This window comes from Sus scrofa, chromosome 13 (assembly GCF_000003025.6).
Source record: "Sus scrofa isolate TJ Tabasco breed Duroc chromosome 13, Sscrofa11.1, whole genome shotgun sequence".
NCBI classification, from domain to species: domain Eukaryota; kingdom Metazoa; phylum Chordata; class Mammalia; order Artiodactyla; family Suidae; genus Sus; species Sus scrofa.
The window spans coordinates 43,783,325-43,799,005 of record NC_010455.5 but is presented as its reverse complement, the minus strand read 5'-3'; the positions used below and the strand labels follow the sequence as shown (position 1 = coordinate 43,799,005).

At 43.3% G+C, this 15,681-nt stretch overlaps 1 protein-coding gene across 9 annotated transcripts in view; it reads right to left on the bottom strand.

The window, feature by feature from the left end:
• The window catches only part of PTPRG (protein tyrosine phosphatase, receptor type G), a 737,058-nt gene that overhangs the window by 70,838 nt on the left and 650,539 nt on the right, over window positions 1-15,681 (bottom strand). For 7 of the 9 annotated variants that reach the window (XM_021070772.1, XM_021070771.1, XM_021070768.1 and 4 more), the window contains one exon: window positions 8,743-8,829. The exons of the other annotated variants lie outside the window; for them this stretch is intronic. In XM_021070772.1, coding sequence (XP_020926431.1) covers window positions 8,743-8,829 — 87 coding nt within the window. The remainder of the gene's footprint in view (window positions 1-8,742; window positions 8,830-15,681) is intronic. 9 annotated transcript variants of the gene reach the window in all.

Genomic DNA, 15,681 nt, shown 5'->3' with positions numbered 1-15,681 from the left:
AAATAGTTTTAAGAACCCAAGGATGGAAGTTCCCATTGTGGCTCAGCAGGTTAAGAACCCTACTAGTATCCATAAGGATGCGGGTTTGATCCCTGGCCTTGCTCAGTGAATTAAGGATCTGGCATTGCTACAAGCTGCAGTGTAGGTCACAGATGCTGCTCAGATTCAGTGTTGCTGTGGCTGTGGTATAGGCCGGCGGCTGCGGCTCTGATTTGACCCCAGCCTGGGAACTTCCATATGCTGCAGATGAGGCCCTACAAAGAAAAAGAAAAAAAAAAAAAAATCAAGGACGTTAACATACTCATTTCAAAAACAGAAAGAAAAGCTGTATTGCACATACTTGAATAGAAACAGGAAGGCCTTCTGCTTTGTTTCTGTTAGAATCTAAGTTCTCTAAAATAGGACGTAATTCTCTAAGTTGGAGCCAAGTGTTCTGCACTATATCAAGTAAGCTTTTTCTCAAAGCACAGGCAAAACTCAGATTTCTCAAATGAAAGTGTTTTACCCTAAATCTTCTTTTTAAGCCACCTCTGTGGCCTGCTTTACTTGTCTCCCAGCAAAATAAATTTTACTTTCTATGAAACTGAAGTTGTTGATTCTAAGTTCAATATTAAGTTGATGTTCTAAAATCCTGAATTCCCAGTGTCCTGTCCCTTGAACAAATTTGAAAACCACTGAGTTAGATGACTTTCAAAAACCCACCCCTGTGAAGAAAATACCACGAGTGAGTTACATTCACAGAATGCTCCCAGACAGGTGCACCTCGGCAGGGATCTGGGCCAGAATGAAAAGAAAAAAGGAGTCTATGGATCCCACTTTCCCTGCATCTCTCACAGAGTAAGCGTCTCTCACACTGAATGAACCTGCTGTTTAAAGATATGCACGTTTCACCCAACACAGCCCCTCAAGGCAAGGCAAGGCAAATGCTTCCGGTTCTTGACCAAAGGTGCTCAACTAGGTGCATCTTATGGAAAGTTCTAAGCAGCAGAATGGAAACAAGCTTTCTGTATCATGCTCCATTCATTCATCCCCGTTTAGAAAACCAAAGTGGGGAGTTCCTGTCATGGCTCAGTGGTTAACGAATCCAACTAGGAACCATAAGGTTGTGGGTTTGATCCCTGGCCTGCAGCATGCTGAGCAACCCGAGCCACAGCCATTTGATCCTTAACCCACTGAGCCACCAGGGGATTCCGCTATTAAAAAAAAAAAAAAAGAAAAGAAAGAAAGAAAGAAAAAGAAAACCAAAGTGGGCCCATATATTTCAAGATTTCTAAGAAAGGCTTGACTGGAAGTTAAGAAGATAGTGTGCCATATCTTCTCCAGTAGCCCATCAGACTCAAGAGGATCCTCGCTGGCAGCTCAAGACCACACCTACAACCTGTGGTCCAGACTCATCCAGTGTCGGAAAGCCTTGTGGCAGGACTGTGCATGTACAGATCAGCCTGGGATCTAAAAACCTGCGGACACTCTAGGTTTACAGTCATTAACAATAGGTCTCAGATGAAAATTTCTAAAAACAACATTTCTTTCTTTCTTTTCTTCTTTTTTGCCTTTTTAGGGCTGCACATGTGGCATATGAAAGTTTCCAGGCCAGGGGTCAAATGGGAGCTGCAGCTGCCGGCCTACATCACAGCCACACCAATGCAGGATCCAAGCTGCATCTGCAACCTACACCGCTGCTCATGGCAACACTGGATCCTTAACAAGGCCAGGGATTGAACTCACATTCTCATGGATACTAGTTGGGTTTGTTATCACTGAACCACAACAGGAACTCCTAAAAATAACTTTCCATTGTTTTGAACAAGGCATATATTTTGAAGAGAGACGTCTTCAAAAATAAAAAAAAAAAAATTCTATACTTGAGAAAGCACAGCCCATGTCAAAGTACATCTTCTAATCAGGATGCAGTAGATATTGAACGAGACCAGTAAGCCATCAATGCCAATCCCTGGAGCTCCCCACGGAAATACACACGCTGCCAGCACAGGACGCCGGTGCGTTTAATTGGCCCTCTTGACTAATGAAACATACACACACACACACACACACACACACACACACACAGACTCCCAGCTGCTCTGGCAGTGCTTTCTAACTGTTAATAAATACTCAAGTTACAGAGGCTTCCTGTTCAAACAAAATGCAGCAGACTACAAAGGTAAGCAGGAACCCTCTAGACTCTGCATCATCACCTTCTCATTTCTTTCCAAGACTCATCTTAAGTCAGAGTGACCAGACTTCTTGCAGAAAGGCTTTCCTTTCTGCTAATTGTCTTTTCCCAAATATCTGCTTAGACAACCTCTGATATGCCCTAACCATTTTCTTACTTAGATCTCTTTCTTCCCCTTCCAGCAGGAAGCTGGGAATAATTTATGTGACTCAGACTTTTCCAAAGCAAAGTGCTGGAAGACCAAATATTGGCAATATCTGGAATTCCACCCAGCACTGCTCCTCTAAAGGCAGGTGCCCAGACCTGCTTTACAGGGACTGCTTCTAAGGACTCCAGACACCCAGGTCAAAACGCACATCCCTTTGGTAAGCCTGCAGTGTCACTCAGTCCTCATCCAGGGCCCTGGGCTTACAGCAACACTGCCTTCAGCACTGCTGTGAGAGTTGGGGTACAGGTGAGAGCAGAGTCACAGCACAATGTCTAGACTCCTATGAAAAACCTGGGGTTACAAAATAACCAAATATTGATATACAGGGATTAGAAACCAAGCCACTGTCTTCAAATTAAGCTCAATGGTTTTATAATCACAGTGGAGTGACAAGGAGTTTGTCAGTGGCATGCAGCTCAAAATGCTAATTGCAGGCTAGAACGGGCAGTTGGCTGCACTGCTGTTGCATATTAATTAAGTCATCTTAGCTGATTTATATATTGCCCTCATTTAAATGTACAGTGGCGCGCCTGCTAATAATCCCGTTTATTCTCATGCTGTCGAGTACAGAAATCACGTTAATATTTACTTTTGTAAATGGAGCTGTTGTAGTAAACCATGTGTGAATAAGAGCCACTTATGAATAGAAAGTGGGGACACATCCCCATGCCTTTAAGGAAGATGATTGAGGGCTGTGTTAAAAAGACATGGATTGATTTATTAGGGCAAAATGTTTCAAGAAATTGAAGTGACAAAGACAACAATAGAAGGAGGAGGCCATGGGCAATGAAGGGCTTTTCCTCAAAGAGGGGCATCTGCTAGAAATAATGTAGGGGTCCCACTTGGAAAAGAGCCCAGTGTAAATTCTGAGTTGAGATGTTTCATATGCAACCACTCACTTGCGGTTGTTTCTTTTACTGCATGTTAAATCACTCTGTTTGCAAAATTCAGTTTATATTCACAGTATCTTTTCAGGAAGGGATCATCTAGAAAAAAAGAGTTCAGAGTTGTGCTTCTCATTTGCATATTCTCCAAACCATCAAAGGGACATGGACCTTTCAAAGACCCATGTCCTTGTGGGGATACTAATGGCATAATTCATATCAGGGCTATTCTGGAAATCCTGGGACAGATGGTTGTCATACTGTGGATCGGTGGGGCTTGTCAGGTGTGAGGAAGAGGTGACAGGAGGAAGGGAACAGAAAGGGGAGCAAATCATGTTGAGGATGGGTGAGGTGTGACAGAGCAAAGAGGTATCAAATGAGGAGAAAATGTTTTAAAATATTTGGGGTCTCACATGGGTAGGAGAGATGTCCCATTCAACTTTTGTTACATTTGGAAGTAAAAAAAATCTGACTTGTGCAGTGAGGATTTCATTGGAGGATGCAACCTGCCTATAATTAGTATCTTAGGAAGATAGGAGAGAATTAACCAACTATGTCCACATAGGTGGTCTCAAGGCAACATACTTCCTGGCTACACCTTAAGTTTGCCAAGAAAGCCCTGCAGACACCCCCAAGTACAGGTAACACTTTCTAGGTGGTGAGAGAGGAAAAGGCCATTTCATAAACCACATTTTGATGAGACCAAGAACCTGAACAGGGCAGTTTTTACGTTCCAGCTGGCTTTAAGGAAGTTAGTTAGGAACAGTCTGCCCCAGTGCTCCCAGCTGCTCCCCAGAAAGAAGGCTTGAAGTCGGCTCACACTTAGTAGGACCCTGGCTTGCAATGTTCTCAATTTCTGTACTCTGGGAGCATTCTACCCTATCTTGCCACTATTTTAAGGCACTGACACAGTTCCCTATGGACTGGGGAGGTTTATAGGCACAGGGTGATCCAACTCATTTAGAGCAGGAGCTAGGAAATGGAAATCCACATTTTATTTACTGCGCATATGATTCAGTATCGGTATCATAAAATGGTCTGGTAAAAACCTTTGGCAACTACTTATTTCATTAACATACTGACTGAACTAAGTCAGACTTTTGCTGTAAGAGTGTTATTTTAAGGATCTAGAGAGGTATTATGTGCCTCTTCACTCAACAGCCCCAGATTGTCATACTTTTTAAATACTTGGGACCATCTGGGGGAAAAAAAGTAGATTAAGACATCACACTATCAACCAGGTTAAAATTCCAAATGATTTAAGAATTTCATATTAAAATTTGAAGCCATAAAATTACTTTAAAAAAAGTAACCTCAGAATAAAGATTTTCTAATGATAACTCAAAACTCAGAAGCCCAAAAAGAAATTTATGGATAAATCTGATTATATAAACACCAGAGAGGCAGCATAAACACAGTCAAAAGGCAAACCACAGATTAGGGAGAAAACGTTTGCAACCCATATTGCTGACAAGAGATCTCTTTCTTGATGAGAAAAAGACCAACAATGCAAAGGAAGAATGAACAAAAGATACACAATTTCTAGTTAAAGGAATACAACTGGCAACAACATATGAAAAATGTTCAACCTTATTTATAATAATAGAAAACGCATTAAAACTGCATTAAGACACCATTCTTTTCCCCTCTGAGGGTATCAAAAATGCTGAAGTCTGACAATGCACTATACTGGAGAAGCTGTAGGGAAACGTGCATGCTCACGCATTGCTGGTAGAAACCCACCTTGATACCCCGTGGCAAGGGCAATATGGCACCATCTATCAAAATTACAAGTGCACTGGAGTTCTCGTTGTCGTGGCACAGTGGAAACAAATCCTACTAGGAACCATGAAGTTACAGGTTCGATCCCTGGCCTCGCTTAGTGTGTTAAAGGATCTGGAGGTTGCCTTGAGCTGTGGTGTAGTTCACAGACACGGCATGGATCTGGTGTTGCTGTGGCTCTGGCGTAGGCTGGCAGCTGTAGCTCCGATTGGACCCCTAGCCTGGGAACCTCCACATGCTGTGGATGCAGCCCTAAAAATACAAAAACAAACAAACAAAAATTACAAGTGCATGGAGCTCATGATACAATTTCCTGAATTTATCCTACAAACAGACTTATCCACTTGCAAAATTAACACAAAGTTATTCAACACACTATTGTCTGTCATAACAAAAGACTTGAAAACAACCAAAATGACAGCCACAGGGGACTGGTTAAATAAATCACAATACAATTAATTTTTAAAAATTGTGCTTTTTGTTAAAAAAAATAATGAGAAAACTACACATGCATAGAGAAAAATCACGTTATAGGAACAAAGCAACGTTTAAGATAGTGTATGCGGTATTCTATTCTGTAAAAGGAGACAAGGTGATAGAGATACGTACAGATGCATATACACACTCAGAGAACAATCTCTAAGAAAAGACAACTAACTAGTAATCATGGTTATCTGTTTTCGGGGGTGGGGGAAGTAGGGTGGGTGGTTGACAGGATGGAGATCAGGGGTATGTATAACTTCAAACTTTTTGATTATTGAACCACGTCAAGTATTACCTCTTTAAAATGTAAATCTACGACTTTTTTGAAAAATTAAATACTTGGGTCTGATTTTTATTGGTTTTTCATCCTCCTTCTGGGGAGATCATCAGCAATCATTTCTTAACGGCTGTCATCTTTGCTATTCTGTCAACTCTCAGAGGGCACAGCCCCCTCCCTCCTTCCAGGGGAGGGGCTTGTTAAGACCAGTGGGGTTAGACAAAAGGGCAAAGGCGGGAGGTGGAGGGGTTGATGGAAGCAAAGCCTCCCACAGCAGCCTGGGAGGAGGGGGGCCCCGTTCCCTAGAACGCTTTTTATAGAGCAGCAGAGGATGGAATTGGGTCAGTCTCCATGAAAGCTCATGGGGACAGAGTGGTTGCGGGGGAGGAAGGGAGAGTGGGCTGGCTGGAGGGTCCTCAGGACACAGAACCCTCAGGAGGAATGAGGAATAGCAGGCTCTGGAGGAAAAGAGTATGGCAGGGCAGCCAGAAGAAGGAAGAGCAGAGACTTGAGGAAAGGGTATCTGTCTGGCTTCTGTTTGCATCCTGGACTGGTCAGCACAGCACAGGATGGGTCGGGGGTGGAGCAGTGAGGAGACAAAGCACTGCTCAGGACTTAGACCACAGCAGGGAAGTCCCCTCTAGGCTACCTGAGCAGGGTGGCCCTAGCACAAGAGTCTCAGTTTCCTCACTTTCTAATGGGGTGACAAACTTCACACACTAAGCATTTCGCATACACCACCTCACTGAATCTTCAAAACAACCACACACAAAAAGCAACTATCATTAGACCCATTTTTCTAGCTAAGTTGAGGAGGCTCAGGTCACCTTGAGTAACTTACAAAGCTCCCTGAGCTTCAGTCAGAACCCACAACTCCCTGAACCAAAATGTCTTTTTTAGGTGCTATACAATTAAAAAAAAAAAAAAAAAGTAAAGGAAAAGATATGGTTCACAAGTAACTGAATATAAATACTTGTAGTTTCCCAAGATAGTTCTCAACTTCCAGACCTACATAAAACTGTGCTTCCCCCCAGCTTCTGGCACTCAGAAGTAGAGAAGATACTGGAGGGATGGAGTGCTTTATAACAAAACATAGCCTCGCGGGATCTAAAATGTATTTTAGATCGAACCCACTCCCACATTTGGGGCCAAGCAAAAAATTAGAGTTACTAACAGCCCACCTGGCTATGGCATCATTTCTGGACTTAGAAACTGGAAGAGCATTTATTTTTGTGCCATCCGTGAGGTAATGCTGGCTTTTAAGAGTGTTACAGTCAAAACCACATAATGGGAGAGATCCCGTTGTGGCTCAGCAGGTTAACTAGCATCCATAACGATGTGAGAGTGATCCCTGGCCTCGCTCAGAGGGTTAAAGGATCCAGTGCTGCCGTGAGCGCTGCTGTGGCTGTGGCATAAGCCAGCAGCTGCAGCTCTGATTCAACCTCTAGCCTGGGAACTTCCATATGCCATGAGTGTGGCCCTAAACCAAAAAAACCCCACAAAAAAATCCCCCTGCCCCCGAAACACAAAAAGCCACATTACGTTTATAATGGACTGGGCATGAATGTTAGGCATTTAAGTGATGTTCAAAGTCTCTCTCTCTTTTTTTTAAGGGCTGCACGCAAGGCATATGCAAGTTCCCAGGTTAGGAGTCTAATTGGAGCTACAGCTGCAGGCCTACACCTCAGCCACAGCAACGCCGGATCCTTAACCTGCTGAGTAAGGCCAGAGACAGAACCTGCAACCTCATGGTTCCTAGTCGGATTTGTTTCCACTGTGCCATAGAGAGAACTCCAAGGTCTCTCTCTTAAAATTAGATCTTTAAAGACAAAGCTATCTAGAGGGGTTTCTATTTCAGTTTTTACCCTTGGAGTTTTGCAAATGGGATTCCAAATTGAAGATTTCCATAAGTAAAAAGAGATCATAGAAAGAATAATTACATTACCAGTGTCAGCAGTCACTGCCTTTCCCTACAAGGCCAAAATTGCACCGTTCAGCTTAAAAGGAGATAGATTGCAGAATTTTTCATTTATCTTCCACAATTCTTATACTACAACTTCTTAGGTCTCACAGCCACCCCTGATTATAGTGAGTGGATATCTACAATTTCATCTAATAATTTGATTTACCCATAGCCAATGGTGACAAAAAATTCCCTGTAAAAATGCTAAGTCAATTCAACAAAATGGTTCATTGAAATTAATGAAACGACTCACAAAAAATATTGATTAGTGAACTATCATAATTGGCCATTTAATATTAAAGTATTGATTATTATCTTCTGTGAAGGTTGCCTAGACAAGCCTTACAGAAATACTGTCCAAGGCTCATGTATGGTGACTAAGATTACATAATCCTAACTTCTAAAGGTCTATTATAAATCTTTCCAGGGTAATAATTTTTTCAAGTATTCAAGCTATTTAAAATTTTTATTCATTTAAAAAATTTTACCCTTCTTACAGAAGAACACATAAGGTGTGCCCATTTATGTCTCTCTTCCCTTTCTACTCTTTAACTCATCTATAAATTTAGGTTTCTAAAAGATATTTTTCACTCATAAGGCTAACTGCATGCATAAAGTGTTTCTTTTAAAGCTCTCAAACATGCAAGTATCTGAAATCTCAGATAGAAAATGGATGCAACAGACATACAGACACACAAACATAGAATACTCCCCGATCCTAGAAATAAAAACCTCCCCGCAAATGGCAAAATCAGGCAAAGCAAGCACACACAGGACATACTTTAATGCTACCAGCTACCCGCAAGCTGCATTGGTAATCGCAAGTCTTACTTTTTGGGAGCTGGGGTAGGACAGGTGAGTTTCAGCGCTGTGCTGTCTAGAGGACTTCAATGCCCGTGGCAACAGAACAGAAATCCGGCAAGCCAGTCCCGGCCAAAGAGACCTCCCACCTTAAGCTTGACTGCCCCTCACCTGCTCCCCTTCTCTCCTCTCTCCCCAGAAGAAGGCACTTCACGGAAACGTCTGGGAAAGCCCTTGGACTTTATTTTGTTACACCCTCTAAATGGACAAAAAACAAAAGAGAACAGGTGTAGAGACAGTACTTTCAATTGGCCACCAAGAGTTCCACCAACACCCTCCCCCACCACCTAACGCAGACATACCCCACCAACAGGCCTCCCTGGGGCCAAGTTCCAAAGAGGAAGCTGACACACAGATGCCTGGGTTTATTAAGGTTTTTTACACTGAGGGTTAAGAAATGTGAAACAGATGCTTTGCTCTTAAAAAGCTGTCTTTACATATTAGAAACCTGCATAACCCCCCTGGTGCTAACAGAAGGTAAGGATATCACAAACCCAATGATGACCTGTGATCCTTCCACTTTTGATATGCTCCCCTGGCAAAGAGGATGGCTTCAAATACCACTGGAATAAATGGAATTTGGTAGCAACCTATTGGGTACCACAAATTTCTCTGAGTTGGGTTAGACCAATCTGGGGTTTTGTCTTTTGCCCATGCATTCCTCTCATCTCTGGACAAATGCTTTCCTCATTTATAATGCAGATGGGGGAAATTCATACAAGGGCATCTCAGGGTAGGGGTAGCAGCTAGTGGGTTCTTACTATATACTAATTTTCCCTTAAAAGTTAAATAACCAGAGTATCAGAGACTTGGCTCTAGCATTTGAAAGAGGCACTCTTGTCACACTGGGCTATGTGATTTCACACTGGAAGGATTCCTATGCTTTCTGAACTCTGTTGACAGGTAAAGACAACTTGGATACAGGAAGGTTCTTTTTTTGGAAGGTCTACTGAATCCCACACGGAAATTTGAATTCAGGTATGTGACTCCAAAGAACATTTGTGAACTTCTGGTTTACTTGGTGGCTTTCTAGGAATGGACATCCTCTAATTCTCAACTATTACATTTTTCTTCTCTCTCACTACAGGTTTTTATTTATTTTTGATAATTATTAGACTCCATCATATTGGGTCAGTGTGTTTGGCACAGAAACCAAATTTGGGATGAGTCAAAACTTTTAAATGATTAAAGTGTTGCGGGGGGAAAGTGGGGAGGGTGCTGTAGTTCAGAACTTCCTGTCTCCCTCTATGGAGTACATTCTGGAATAACAACTGTCCTCAAAACCTCACAGACATAACTCAGTGTGGCTACCAACATCAATTTGAAGAAATCACGAGTGTGTTGGAGTGTTTTTGCAAATTTTCATAAGAACTTGAAATTTGCAGCTTCCTAAAATATTTAGACTTCTTCTCAACCCTTAGCCCTACTCTGAATTCTGCCAGATTCACTCTTTCGGGAATTTTGGAGCCGAGCCGGATATCTCCGCAGTTTTTCCTCACACACAATCACAGGCGCTTAAAACTACCACCCTGTAAACTGACAACACTTCACTGAGAAGCAAATGCCATAAAACTAATATCTCAAATAATCGAGGGGGCTACCTGAGAACCGGACAGGACAGTCCAGAGCAGCCCTGGGGCAGAGGACACTTCTGAGAAATCCAAAGAAAGGCATTGCTCATGTGGCAGAGACTGAAGGTTATAAGGGAACATTTTCCCTTTCCTGAAAAGTGAGCTTGGTTTAAAAATGTATCCATTCACTTCACAGTTCATAACAGAGTCAGTCAGGTCTTTTAAGTATTATAGATGTGTTTAAATGACAACCTTGAGCTGTGAATCTCTCCCTACTTTTGTCTAAATGACTACGTGTTCATCTGGTTCCGAGAGCGTCGACTGGCATCTCAGGGCCAACTCGACAGCAGGGGGCTGGTTACTATAACAACTGACAGTTCTTGCAAATTCTGAAAGGCCCCTGAGTAGCCACTTGGGAAACAGTTATTGAGGAAAAAGTTGCCTGGGACCAGTCTATTAGCTGCCATGTGACCCAGATCCTCCTGCACACAGCTGCACAGAGAGGGAAAAAAAATAGGGACCCATCCTCAGGAACAGCTGGGGTCTCTGAGGGCTCCCCACCCCCATGCCTTTTAGCAGCTCAGAGCAAGACAGTTTAACACCACAGTGTCATCAGAAACTCAACCCTCTGAGGCTTGGCATCGTGAAATGTGCTTTCTTCTCCCCACTGGCTCCACACATTGTCAGTCTTTGAAGAGCTGGATTGTAGCAATTATTCCTAATGAATAAATTAAAAAAAAAAAAAAAACTTCTTGAACTATGGCCACACATACAGGTTCCAGAAAGAGATGAGAGACTTGGGCAATCACCAGTTTATGAAAGAAAAAACGATGTCTAGCATACAAGTGGTCCCTCGAGTGGTCTGTCTTCAGAAAAGATAAAGGTGATCATACCAAGCCTCCAAAACATTACGACTTGGAAGCCTGGCTTTTTCTAGACTGGAGCAAAGTTGCCTATAAACCTCTCTTGTGATTCTCCTTCCCTCCCTTACACGAGATGCAGAAGAGCAGCTTTGGTACATGCCCTGAATCGCTTCCAAAAGAGTCTGTTCCTAGCAATGAAAATGGACTTCATTTTACATAGAGAAAGGGCAGGTTGAGGGTGTTTTTCCCCCATGGACTACCGAACCTGCCATGACCACGTGCCTCTCCATCAGCTCTGACAGTTCCCTCCACCTAGAGCATCTGTCTCTCTTCTATGCTCTGTGAAAATCACAGCCCAGCACCCTCTCCTCTAAGAAGCCTTTCCTGACTCCCTCCTGCCCAACTTGGGTGATGGTCGGTCAAGCCGCTCCCAGAGCACGGTCTCCCTTCTGAAGCACTGGCTTTGGGATTGTGCCAAGCAGGGGAGGGCAGAGATGGGCAGACTGGCGAGCAGGGGCCACAGTCAGCTCTGTTCAGCCCACCAGTGCTACAAGGGAAAGTGAGAACACCGGTGTCAGATCTCCCTGTTTATCATGAGAACCCAGATGGCTGGGGTTTAAAGCAAAATCTTCCTATTTTCAAAATAATTCAGATTTTTTAAAAAACATGTGAGCTACATAAAACAGAAGACCACTAGCTTTTGATCCTATCTGGGATAACCTTTGTTTACCTGCTCGTTTCCTCATTAACCTACAAGCTCCCGGAGGCAGGAACTCCATCTCCTTGCTGCATCTCCAGTGCCTGACACAAACTAGATGCTTAAGAAATGTCTTTGAACAAATGAAGGAAGGACGATACATGTCAGCTGTAAGGGTCTTAGGTCAGTAAAACAAAATAAAGCCCTAGGTGTGAGTACAGCTGACCCTTGAACAACATGGGGTTAGGGTGATGACCTTTTCCACAGTCAAAAGTCCACATATAACGGAGTTGGCTCTCGGCATCTGCAGTTCCTCTGTGTCTGTGATTCCGTGGAGTCAAAAAAAGGCAGATGGTGTAGTATTGTAGTATTGGCTATTGAAGAAAATCCGAGGATAAGTTGACCCCTGCAGTTCAAACCTGCATTGTTCAAAGGTCAACTACACTTCCAAACATACTAGCTTTGTGATCCTGGGTAAGTCCATTCCACTTCTGGACACTATTTCCTCCCTTGGGAAAAAGGTGATGCAGTCCCTGACACCTTGGTCACCACCCATGCCTGCTAGGAGCATTAACAGCATAAGGTAATGTTTGCTTTGTGTTAATTCACCATTATTGGCTTTAGTGATCGGCAGTGTTCCCCCCCCCCGCCCCTGCTGTGTGCTCGCAATCAAGTGCATGGGAGAAATCATTGCTATTGCACTTGTCTCCTTTGTGCATTTCCTGCGGACAAAGGGGGTGGGATGAGAGGAATGTCTAAACCAAATTCAGTCACCAGAGAGCACACGTGGAAGCGCCTGCTGCGAGAGCAGATGGGCAGAGGGCGTGTGCCCAGCTCACAGCAGCTCTGTGGAATCCGAGTTCCACTGTGCACACACACGTGGTCACCCATTCCTCCAGCAAGGAGGGTGTTAGCACATGCCCACACTTGACCTCACATGCATCTGTTTGTCAGAGGTTCTGTTACCCCCCTCAACCCCCCCCCACATTTGCCATTCATATTTATTATACTGTCTCCCTCTGAACATCCGGGGGGGGGGAAATACCATATCAATAAAACACACTTGCTTTCATAAACAGTGTTATTAATGAAGAGGCACCAACACCGGGCAAAACTTCTGAAAGTCTAAAGATGAGAATAAAAGAGAGACCTTTTTCTATCTGCTGATGAAGCTAAACTGGTATGGACTGATCTAGCAGAGAATTTACAGATGGCTCGGTCATGTGCTGAAGGACAGTGATCTCTCAGATCAGAATGTGAAATCCTTCTAATACCAAACTGGTTTTTTTGGCCATGGCATGAAATGGCTTGATGTGGGATCTTGGTTCCCAAACCAGGGACTGAACTGTACCACAGCGGTGAAAGCACCAAATCCTAGCCACCAGACCACCAGGGAACTCCCCCTCTAACCCAACTTTAACAAACGTGGGTTAGATGTTACAACTCGTACTTAAGAGTTTCCAGTTTTCTATTCTGGAGACCGTGTAGCTAGCTCAGCCCTATCTGAACCTGAGAAGTAAAGCTGTTCCAGACTTTCGGAAATTCTTTTATAAGCTAGAATTATGATCACTCAGATGCTCAATTTGTCCACAAGGTAAGACAGCACTGATGAGCTGGGACTCAGAACAGAACTGATAGGTGATATTATTCAACATCAAAATCTACTCAGCTTCAGAAACACCTGGTAATATGGTTGGCCCTTAAGTTTTCTTCTCTGTGCTTTTGGCAAATACAAATGATGGGATCTTTACAACACACAAACATGTGCTAGAGAAACAGGCTGTGGAAGGAAGTAAATGCCTCCAGACATGCTATTCCTCATCTAGGCAAAATAAAGTAAAGATTAACACAGCAGGCAATAAAGTCAAATTGGCTGGGTTCAAATCCAGGATCCAGCAAAGATGAGCACTGTGAGTCTTACCAAGCCTCAGTTTTCTGATCTGCAAAATGGATGTAGTAATTCCTAGGATTGGAATGCTAACTGGGTGGCAGTGTAATTCCCTTAGCACATGTATGGTATGGTGCATGCTCAATAAAATGTTCTGGCTATATAGGCCTAAAGCTATCAGAAGCTATTTCAGGGTAAGCCTTTCTTTGCTCATCAGAGAGAGGAGAGCCGCCTTCAAAGCAATTTCCCTCAAGACTGCAGAAAAGGAATTAAAATACCTTCACAGAACTCCTAATTCTATGTGGACGCTAATGTCTTGCTCACGGTTGTTAAGCTCTTCTATGGAACAACTTAATAAATAAAAAAGATGCATGCCTTAGCACATGGCCTGGACACCCTGTGTAGAGCTCTTCTCTCCGCATCTACCTTAAATTATGCAAATCGCAAAGAAACCTTCTCCAAAATTTCCTCTTCTGAGCGGCAGCAGCTGTGCTGCTCCAAGTCTTTTCAGGAATGTCAGCACATTGATGCCACGTAAACAGCTTGTCTTGGTAAGACGGGGGATGGGTGGGGGGAGCTCTTGGAACACACTTTCTGAGGGTAGTCATTCAAAAGGTATGTTTTGGTACCATCTTTAGGAATAAGGCCAAAGCAGCACACTTTAAGAAGTACTGATTTCTCCCTCATTTCAATAAAAACATTTTCAGCTCTGCACCCCTACATGATGCCATTTAAAAACAAAAAATAAAATAAAATTTTTAAAAAAGGAGTTCCCGTTGTGGCACAGTGCAAATGAATCCGACTAGGAACGAGGTTGCAGGTTTGATCCTGTGCCCTGCTCAGTGGGTTAAGGATCCAGCGCTGCTGTGAGCTGTGGTGTAGGTCCCAGATGCGGTTCAGATCTGGGGTTGCTTTGGCTGTGGTGTAGGCCTGCAGCTGTAGCTCTGCCCCGACCCCTAGCCTGGGAACTTCCATATGCCCCAGGTGCGGCCCAAAAAAGCAAAAAATAAAAAATAAAAAAATAAAAATAAAAATGGAAGCAAGCGGTGTCAGTTGATATTTTCCTTAATTTTATCTTTTTTAGCTGCCCCACCACCCTGATCCTTGTCCCCAAGCACTCTCCAAGTTTCTTCCTAGCTTGACAGCAATGTCTACAGTGTTATGGATATGACTATATCTCTTCAAAGCAGACCTTTGCAAAGGAGCATTCAAAAAAGAACTACCAGTAACATCTCAGCCAACCATATTTCAAAAGAAATTGCTCCCACAAATCCATGTTGCTACTGGGAAAAATGCTGCTCAAATAGCCCCCAAGAGACCTCTGTGTACCTTTCAGCTGACCAAAATATGTATGAGCTCGCCACCTATATTTTTAATTTTATTTTTAAAATGATTTTTATTTTTTCATTTTGGCCAAATGTGATATACGAGACTAATGACTGGCCTCCAATGGTGTCCTTTGCAGGAAACACACTCTTAACCCAGTGATGCCAATGGGCCTATATATTTAAGGATACTTCTCGCCATGCTTCTCAAATACCAGTGTGACCCTCAATTCTTATATGTCCTTGGGGTGTGTGACCACTTCTGACCAACAGGGAGCAACCTGGAGAGAAGAATTACACTTCTGGGCCATGAAGGGGAAAGCAAGATGCCTCATCAATTTTTCTATCAAGTTTCCTCCACCACAGGTGAGAAAGGGCTGCCCAAGCTCCTCAGACTTCACAAGGTGAGAAGTCCACTTTATGTCCTTAGGTCACTGGGTGCTGGGGGTATCTGCACCCTATCTCTGTCCTGCCCACACTGACCACTGGGCTTCAAAGTTGTTTTGGGAGGGACGGGGGGTGTGGGTGGGGTCTTGTCTTTAATGACTTGGGGGTAGGCGCCTCTGCAATTGCCTCTAAGCCCATTAGGAGCATCATCCAAGTCAATTTCATTAGCTTTACAGTCAGTCACCCTTGCCTTTTTTTGGTCCAAAGTGGTTCTGCTCAGTAGGTTCACCTAAATTTATACTATGTTTAGCTCCAAACA